The following is a 9,308-nucleotide window of genomic DNA, read 5'->3' as shown; positions in this document are numbered from 1 at the left end:
CATTGACGCATTTTAAAATTTTGAGGCAACACCCTCAAAATTTCGTGCTGACCCTCTCCTGCACTTCTGGCCGCTTTCCGATAACAAAGCCAGAAAACACAGGACTCCAATAAACCTAAAATGTAATAATAGTACGGGGACAATACTAGCTAGCTGAATTGTTATGGTGAAGGAAGTCATATTTACAGTCTCTGGCACAAAAGCGATTGAGAAAATGAGAAATATTTTAAAAACTTGAAATTAGAACCCTTACAAATGGATCAGCAGTGATAAGACAGTGGCCGCTAATGGCTGGAGCTGGGGAAGTGACGAGCATGGCACGCCTTGTTTCCAGAGTTGGAGCTATTTTGGCACAGATTGTCAGAACATCTGGAAACCATCAAGCTGGACGTAACACGTGGCAGGAAGGTCCCTGGCCCTTTGCAGGTTGTCAGCTGGTGACCGACCTCTGAGAGGGCAAGAGAGCCCATGCATTTTGACTTAAACCCAACTTCAACCAGAATAGAGCTGGAAAGGACCTTGGAGGTCTTCTAGTCCAAACCCGTTCAAGCTGGAGACCCTATAGGTGTTATAGACCCTATAGGCCAGATAGGTGGCTGTCCAAACTTTTCTTGATGAATGTATCTTTTCTTGTATGTACACCAAGAGTATATGCACCAAGACAAATTCCTTGTATATCCAATCACACTTGGCCAATAAAGGATTCTATTCTATTCCATTCTATTCTTAAAAACCTCCAGTGATGAAGCACCTACAATTTCTGAAGGCAAGCTTACTTAAGACAGGATGAATGACAGATGTTACATAAAGGGGGGAGAGCAGTCTCTCCCCCCATAGCCTTTTTTTTAATCTAAAAACTAACCTACAGGAAGCGTGGAACTTGCTCCCCCCACATGAAGAATCCGTTTATGCTTGCAGCATAAATAGCCGAGGCAAATCCCTGTATTTCACAGGCCATCAGGTGCAGCTCTGGCAAGGCACATGTTGGGTGCATGGAGGTCTAGTGCAGGATCTGGCCTGGCATCTGCTCACCTTTCCCGAGGGCACAGCTTCCAATTTGCTGCTCTGCAGGACAAGGTGCAATGCCAACTTGCCAGGACAGACTCTGGACATTTGAACCATGAGAACTGAAAGCCCAAGGCCTCTGATTCAGTCTCGAAGCAAGTCAGCCGTGGCCCTGTACGTCCTCCGGATAGGCCAGGAATCAAGGAACAGGCCATCTCAAAGGGTCACTTTAGGGAGCATGAAGTTAAATGTGTAGGGAGGTCCTTGTTGGTAGGCTTTTCATTACCCAAACTAGGTAACATCATCAGCACTCATGGTAATGAAACGTCTGCAAGGAAGCAAGCAAGCTCAGAGAGCACCAAGGATGACTCATTTCAATCGACTTATTTTGAAGGAAATGCAATTGGCCATCTCACCAGACACACATTTCTCAGGATCATAACATACATTTTAGCCCCAGGCTCCCAAACACAGAAGCAAAGTGCAATTATGGTTTAGTCTCAACATCTTAGGGGAGTGTTACTTTAGTTAAAATGCCTGCTCCAGACCAAGGTGCTCCTTTGGCACTGGCCTGGAGTCTTCCATCCTTTCTGCTCTGAGCCCCCACCCATCAGGGCTGGATGGATGACAGCTGCCTGCTGTGCCTTCTCATTTCTGGTGGGTTCCAGTTGGGTGTGTGTGTGGGGGGGACGGACGGGGACACTCCATTGATTTCACCCTTCTGAAGCACAGGTGTTCTCCTGCAGCAACTACTTCTGGGATCTAGCACTGCTTCAAGACACAAGCTCAGTCCTTGTTTGTCCAGAGCTAAAGAGCACTTTTTTTTCTTTTTAGAATGTTCTTTATTGGATTCAGGAGCAACGATTCTTCACATATACTGGAATGTGTCATACAGGCTGTAATTATTTTGTAGGGTTCCAAAACCTTATTTCAGTGTCATCTTCTATGTTGTTTGAGAGTAAATTGCATTTGACAATAGAATTAAACTGAACCCCATATTAAGAATCAGGCAGACAAATCTCCAATCGGTATGATTCGTGGCCCCCACCCAGGGCTCTCTGGATAGAGGTGGTGTGGGAGAGGCTGGGGTCTTCTTTAGCAGGCGAGCACAGCCCAATGCATTTAAGGTGCCCAATGCTTCCCTGCCCCCAAGTCGGTATTTCCAGGATCTTAAAGTCAGAGAAGCAGCCAGAAAAAGCTGCCCCCTAGTCTTCTGGGTTCAATAAAACAGTCAGGAGGAGGGGGGAGCTTTCAGGCGAGAGCTGCACAAGCGTGAAAGCTTCCACCTCCTCCGCTCAGGATCAGATGGATTGGCAAGGTCTGCACAGCACCAGAAAAGGGAGGCTACTGGCCCTATTCCTCTCCCATGGTAGCCATCTCCTTGCCGCTGCATCTGGAACCAGCAGGGCATTCTGGGGTACCCTCTGCGGAAGAAAAGGGTGGGGTGGGTGGAGGGACAAGGCGCCGGCCAAGGTGAGGCAGCTGTGCCAGAGAAACAGGCAGTCTCTCCCTGCCTGAGCAGTTGGGACCTGGGAAATAAGGTCAGTGGGTAAACAAACGTCAACACCCCCCCCCCCGATGCTGAAGGTTGCAGCTCTCTCTCTCTCTACATAGCCAGCCTTGGCCTTGCTTGCTGCTTCCCTTCAGCAAGGGTTACAGGATCTCATATTTGTCCACGAGGAAGGTGGTCTCCGTGGAGAATTTCACAGGGCTGTTCCCATCCACCTGGGTCACTTTGGTGACCTGCAGAAAGAAAAGAAAAGCAGTCCTTTGGGAAGGGTGCTTTGCTGCGGCTCCATGAGGCAAGACTTGCTACCCGTCCCTGTCCTTTGACTTCCCCAGGCACCAATAAAAAGATGAAGGTTTTGGTCTCTGTGAACGACAGGAGCAGCCTGAAGAAACAGCACTCGATGCTGCCAAGGACAGAGGCCCAGGACACCATTCAGTGGAGAAGCAGCTAGTCTGCCAGCTCGCTTTTGCTTTGATAGGCAGCTTCCTCAAAACAGAGCAGAGCCAAGCAAAGGAGAAGGGCAACAGTTGTCATTCAGCCCCTGCGAAACACACCTGGATGTTGCAAAAGTTCTTCTTGGAGACAAAGGAAACGTGCACGGGGAAGAAGTCGTTTGGTCGCCCTGCGATGCTGAACTCCAGGCTGCCACTTTTGTTTTTGGCATCAACCACTGGCAAGCACCACTCGAGAAGATTTTTCCGGCTATCGTGGCGGTATTCACCATTAATCTCTCCAATTACAGGAGCCCCCACACCAGACCTAGACAATCAACAATGAGTTAGCTCTGAACTCCCCACCATCCCGGAACTAGCACTACTGATGTGTGGGAAGGTTCCTGGCAGGCAAGACAATTACTCACGGCAAAGGGATGGCGATTACCACGTCATTTAACTCCAGGCTGTCCTCCTGCAGCTCATATTCGATGTTGACATCACAGTTGTTGCCGCTTTCTGAAGGCCAGCAATTAACTAGGATCCAAAAGAAAGCCAGCTGAGATGGTTCAACCAAGACCTGAATGTTCTCAGCAGGGACAGGAGCAGGAGATAGGCTGGCTGGCTTCCGCCTCTGGGAAGCCTGCTACTCCCCGAACTGAAGCAACTCACTTGTCAGCGGGATGAGAGACTCCTCCGTCGTTTGCAGCCGCCATTTCAGCACTCCCACGTCACTATTGATGGGGAATGACTTATCTGGGTTTTTCAAGCCAATCACTGACTCTGACATAAAAAGCTTCTTGTCAACATTGGGGTGAGTCTGAAAAGGGAGCCACCAGTCAGCCAAGCCGCGCCACCCCAAAACAGATGTGCGCAACTCAAAATATCCTGATCCTAACCTCCAGCCAACCTTACCTGAAGCTGCACACCTTTTTTGTCCTCATTCTCAATGTGGATGCAAATCCGAGCAAACTTTTCATCCAGGATCCGCAGCATGATCATGCCATGCAGCTCCATGTTTTGAAGCCCCCCATCCCGGCCACAGGTGAGTGAAATCTTCTCCTCTATCTTCATATGCACACTAGAAGAGAGGAGCAGCCAGGGGACTGGATGTTAGGCGCCTCCTTGCTTCCAACTGGGCTTCCCAGGTATTAAGAGCGAGGCAGCCCTTCTGCAGCCCTGCCTCCTTTGCAGACAAACCCACAACACAATGACTCAGCTATCAAACCAAGGGTTAAAAAGCTCCCTTTGGCTTAACATAACAAAGCTCTCGGTCAAAACTGTACTATACACTATATATAACCCTATACCAGTGGTGGGATTCAAATAATTTAACAACCGATTCTCTGCCTTAATGATTTCTTCCAACAACCAGTTCACCAAACTGCTCAGAAAGTTAACAACCGGTTCTCCCGAAGTGGTGCAAACTGGCTGAATCCCACCACCGCCCTATACCCACCTGGCTGCTGAGCTCCTGCTTGAAAGGCCACTAAACCTATTTGTACTCCAAAAGACCAGGCTTCCTCTGAGCTTGGGCTAGAACAGAGACCTGGTTTCTGTTATGCAGGATGCTGTGTGCCTCTCTGCATTCCTGGGTAATACACGTACCTTTCTATGTTAATGGGTGGAGCAAGAACAGCTGCTGCATTTGAGGAACGCTTGCCAACTGAAGAAGCAATGATATTTTCACCTTCGGATTTTAGTTTATCCACAAAATTATCCACTTCCTTCCCTTTAGTGCCAAGCTTAAGTGCCTTGTTTGAACCAGAAGGTCTAAACAAACAAAACAAAAGGCATGAGGCGTTTTGCCCAAAGGAAGAACGCAGCAAGATCTTTCCCTGTTTTCCTTGCTCTGCATGGCCCATTTGATTAAGGGAAAAAACAAAATTTGTTCATGTGCCACCCAGGCTCTTCAGATGAGAGAAATCCCAAGGAACCACAGGGAAGTTCTCAGGCTATAGTCCACCAATATATCTGCTACAGATCCCAACTAGGTTACCACCTCATCCTATTTTAATTTGACTACTGCTGCTTTTGCATTATTTGGCATTTGAAAATTACTATAAGTCATTCTGAATCTTTATGTAAGCAGGAAAACAATTATGACCCCCACAAAACAATACAGATAGTCCTCAACTCAGTGCATTTAGTGACCGTTCAAAGTTAGGGCACAGAAAAATGTGATTTATGACCATTTTTCACATGACCGTTGCAGCATCCCCATGGTTACCTGATCCAAAATTCACGTCTGGTGACTGATGCATGTTTACGATAGTTACGGTGTCCTGGGTCATGTGACCCCCTTTTGCAACCTTCTGCCAAGCAAAGTCAAGGAGGAAGCTAGATTCACTTAACAACCATGTTGCTAAGTTAACAACTGCAGTGATTCACTTAACTGTGGCAAAAAGGTCACAAAATGGGGCAAAACTCACTCAACCACTGTCTCAGCAACAGAAATCTTGGGCTCAATCATGATCATAAGTTGAGGGCTACCGGTAAAGCCTCCCTTGCAACCCATTTACCTCCCGCAACCAATCTTTCCCGCACAACAAATGACACACCTCGTAGGAGCCGGAGTGATTTTTGGCTTTTCCGACTCGATAATGGTTTCGGTGATCATAGCAGCGAGGGTGCCTCCCGATACAGCTGAGTTGCCAAAGCCCCCAAATCCTGGAGCTTTGGTGCCCCGCCGCTCGGCATCCCTCCGGGCTTGTTGCAGCTCCTTGGCTTTCCGGCGCATCTCAGCCTTAGCTTCTCGTTCTTGGGTCTTGAAACAAAAGCAGCAAAAGCAACAGCTTTGACCCGGAGCAGAAGAGGAAAGAAGCGGCCACCTTCCAGGGAAAGCCAGAGGAAACTCGACTTACCTCGCGGACAGCCCTGAAGACCTTCTCCTCGTGGGAATCCATCTCGGTAAAGGTCCGGATCTGGGCCAGATTGACATTCTCCCGGTAGCCCAGGGCGACGATCTCGTCGAAGGCAAAGATGAGGTCGAAGCAGTGCTCGGCGATTTCGTTCTCCTCCAGCGCCCTGCAATACTCGGGGATCTGCGCGGGGCGACGGGAGGGAAGGCAGCTCAGGGAAAGGCCGCCCGCTTTCCTCCCCGCCCGGCCCCCCGGCCGCCTCCCCCGGCCCGCTCACCACCCGGGAGAAGAGCCGCAGCGTCTCCAGGTCCTCCAGGATGTTGCTGTTCTTGGTGGTGATGAGCACCATGTACAGCTTCTCCAGCGGCTGGTAGACGTAGCGCACGCTCTCCGTCTCCACGAAGGTGTGCTGCTTCCCCGTGTTCATCAGCTTGGGGAAGGCCGCCAGCAGCCCTTCGATGCGCGTCCGCGTCATCTCCACGAACTGGCGCGACACGATCGCCTTCCCCGCTTTCGTGCAAACCGCGGCGGCCAGGAGCACCTGCGGGGGAGAGAGGAAGGCCCACCACGCTCGACAGGCGGCTTCGGCGGGGGCAGCGCCACCCCGCAGCCGCCTCTCCCGCCCGCCCCGCGGGCTCCCGGCCGCGGGGCAACGGCGCGTCCCGGGCGAGCCTCACCATGGCGGCGGCGGCGGCGATCTCCGTGGAGCTGCTGCTGGGCGGCGCGTCTCCGCTGCTTCCGAATCCCGCACAAGATGGCCGCGAGCCACGTCTCTCAGGCGGAAGCGGCGTCACCGCGCAGGCGCAGTCAGACGCGGGAAAAAAAAAGACTGCCGGCTCTCGCGAGAGAGTTCCGGCCTCCCGTTGCCTGGCGACGGACCCGCTGCGGCCCGCACTCCCGCGGCCTCCGACGGAGTATGAGCGGAGCGCAGCCGTCGCCGGCCGAGGCCGGGCTGCAGGTGCGGGACCAGCCCGGGGGCGCGTCCGAGATCTGGGCGCCGGCGAGCCGCCGCCCCTCGCGCTTCTCTCTTTCCCTTGCTTTAGACGCGGCTCGTGGAGAACCAGCCCTACGACGAAAGCTTGGATGTGAACGAGACGGAGGACGTCGCCAGCATCTACGCGCCCAGCCCGCCTCAGCCCGGTGGGTGACCGGTGGGAGCCGGCGGGCCTGAGGGAGGCGCGTGCCATCGGCCCCCGTGACGCCGCCGTTCCCGCCCGCAGGCACGCGTCCCGCGCGCGCCCCGTGCAAGGACAGCAGCGACGAGGACGAGGAGGGCGGCGCGGCGGCCCTGAAGGGAGCGAGCACCCCGCCGCGCGCGCCCGGCTGGGCCCCCATCGCCGCTCCCGACCGGCCCGCGGGCGCCTTGTTGCAGCCCGAAAAGAAGGGCGGTGGCGGCCCGCTGGGTTCCGGGCGGCGCTTCAGCGGCCACGAGGTGGAGGATGACGACGAGGATTCCTCAGAGACCGACTCGGACGAGGACGAGGACGATGAGGACGACGAGCACGGCGCCCCGCTGGAGGGGTAGCGCGGAGGGCGGCGCGGGCGGGGGTCGCGGGCCGAGGGGGTCGTACGGGGCTCAGCCGCGCTTTTTCCCTCCGCAGGGCTTACAACTCGGCCGACTATGACTACCTGCCCGTCTCCCTGGAGGTGAAGGAGCTGTTTCAGTACATCCGGAGGTGAGGGGGCTGGTGGGGAGAGGGGTGTCCCAGGAGGGGTGTCCTGGGCTGCACTCAGCGCCTCCCACCCCTCAGGTATTCCTCCCAAATGATCGACCTGGAGCACAAGCTAAAGCCTTTCATCCCGGACTTCATTCCTGCCGTGGGAGACATCGATGCCTTCTTGAAGGTGCCAAAGAGCCTGGGTCCTGCCCATCTGATGCCCTGGGGGGGAGCGTTTGTCTCCTGCAACCCTTTCCTTGCTGCTGGGCCTCCTGTGGGAAATGCTTGAGAATGGGGGGCTGTGGCTGAGCTTTGGGCTAAGGGATTTGCTCTGCCCCTTTGGGACATCTTTTGAAAAGATGTTGCCGTGGCTCATTTCTTGCAGGTTCCACGCCCAGATGGGAAGCCGGATAATCTGGGCTTGTTAATGCTAGATGAGCCGTCCACCAAACAGTCGGATCCCACTGTACTTTCCTTGTGGCTCACTGAGAACTCAAAGCAGCATAATGTGGCCGTAAGTGGAGGAGGAAGGAAATGGGTAGGAAGCCAGCCCAGCAGATCCAATCCGCTGACAGAGTCGGTTTGCGTTTCTAGCAGCAGGTGAAAGTAAAGAGCCTTGAGAACGCGGAGAAGAACCCCAAAGCTGTGGACAGCTGGATTGAGAGCATCAGTGAACTCCACCGTTGCAAGCCTCCAGCTACTGTCCATTATGCCAGGTCTGCCTTGAAGACCCCCGAGGAGCCCCTTGATGCTCCTCGCTTTTTTCCTCATTACATCTGCAGTGCCCCCCATGGGGGAGCACTCCCATAGGGCCGGCTATGTTGGCCGGCTCTCAGGGCTGCTGCTTGCTGCTTGTCTTTTACAGGCCGATGCCTGATATAGATACGCTGATGCAAGAATGGTCTCCAGAGTTTGAAGAGTTGCTGGGAAAGGTATAGTGACCTCTCCAATGGTTAAGTTCTGCCCCATGTCCTATAACTGGTTTCTTTGGGGGCTTCCAGCAGGACCATGAGCTGTTTCATGCAAAGCGCACAGGCAACCCTAAGCTTCCCTCTCTGGCCCCCAGGTGAGCCTCCCGACCGCTGATGTTGACTGCAGCTTAGCTGAATATACAGACATGATCTGTGGTGAGTGTCCTGAACCCATGCCCATCCTGGGGATGTTTGCTGAAGGACTAATTAGACTGAGCCCAATAGCTCTGGAACCAGACATTTCATCAACTGTCCAGCACATGGCAGAGTTCTCTGGGTTCCACTTGATAAAGTTGAACCTGGAGCTTCTCTTTTGGGGTTTTTTCTCCAGCCATTCTGGACATTCCTGTCTACAAGGGTCACATCCAACCTTTGCACACCTTATTCTCCCTCTACTCTGAATTCAAAAATTCACAGGTAAGCAAGAGAGCTGCTATTATTGCTATCCACAAGGGTGGGGCATGCTTGACCAGGTCTTCTCTACTTGCTTTCACCAGGAAGTTGAAATCAGATTCACTTTATTGCTGGTTCCTTTCTTTTTTGCAGCATTTCAAGGCTTTGGCTGAGGGCAAGAAGGTTGCCAGCCCCCCCTCCAATCCACCCTCACAGGCTGGAGAGACAGATATTTTAAGCTTCACCTGAGAGTGAAGGTCACAGCATCCTGCCTCCTGGTGTTTAAATAAAGGTGCTGTTAACCTCGGGTATTTAAGAGAGGTTTCCAGCTCCCATTTCCTTGGAGTTGTTGCTGGCCTGGCATTCAGGTGATAATTCAGTGTAATATTTGTGTAATAAAGTTTTGCTGTAGGTGTTGCTCGGCCTCTCAAGAGATGGTGTGCAAGCCAAGAGTTTGGGGAATGTGAGACTTTGAGTCT

General features: G+C 53.0%; 2 protein-coding genes across 3 annotated transcripts; one reads left to right on the top strand and one right to left on the bottom strand.

Annotated features, from left to right (window-relative positions):
• Window positions 1-1,823: 1,823 nt before the first annotated feature.
• ARCN1 (archain 1) lies at window positions 1,824-6,607 on the bottom strand. The gene is made up of 10 exons (XM_058194503.1): window positions 6,485-6,607; window positions 6,085-6,348; window positions 5,811-5,990; window positions 5,508-5,713; window positions 4,555-4,719; window positions 3,862-4,027; window positions 3,619-3,766; window positions 3,375-3,483; window positions 3,070-3,274; window positions 1,824-2,748 (listed from the first exon to the last, which is right to left on the bottom strand). The coding sequence occupies exons 1-10, from the start codon at window positions 6,485-6,487 to the stop codon at window positions 2,659-2,661; spliced, it is 1,536 nt and encodes a 511-aa protein (XP_058050486.1). The 5' UTR covers window positions 6,488-6,607; the 3' UTR covers window positions 1,824-2,658.
• Window positions 6,502-9,246, top strand: IFT46 (intraflagellar transport 46). Of its 2 annotated transcripts, none has more exons than XM_058194505.1 (11): window positions 6,502-6,765; window positions 6,851-6,947; window positions 7,028-7,328; window positions 7,409-7,483; window positions 7,559-7,652; window positions 7,851-7,979; window positions 8,063-8,181; window positions 8,331-8,397; window positions 8,532-8,592; window positions 8,768-8,853; window positions 8,983-9,246. In XM_058194505.1, exons 1-11 carry the CDS (start codon window positions 6,562-6,564, stop codon window positions 9,076-9,078), a joined length of 1,329 nt encoding a protein of 442 aa, XP_058050488.1. In that variant the 5' UTR covers window positions 6,502-6,561; the 3' UTR covers window positions 9,079-9,246. The 2 variants fall into 2 exon arrangements, with proteins under 2 accessions (XP_058050488.1, XP_058050487.1); XM_058194504.1 differs by having other exon boundaries at window positions 8,060-8,181.
• The last annotated feature ends 62 nt before the right edge of the window (window positions 9,247-9,308 follow it).

This window comes from Ahaetulla prasina, chromosome 9 (genome assembly GCF_028640845.1).
Source record: "Ahaetulla prasina isolate Xishuangbanna chromosome 9, ASM2864084v1, whole genome shotgun sequence".
NCBI classification, from domain to species: Eukaryota; Metazoa; Chordata; class Lepidosauria; order Squamata; family Colubridae; genus Ahaetulla; species Ahaetulla prasina.
The sequence above is the reverse complement of the archived record's forward strand: the minus strand, read 5'-3'. Positions and strand labels throughout refer to the sequence as shown.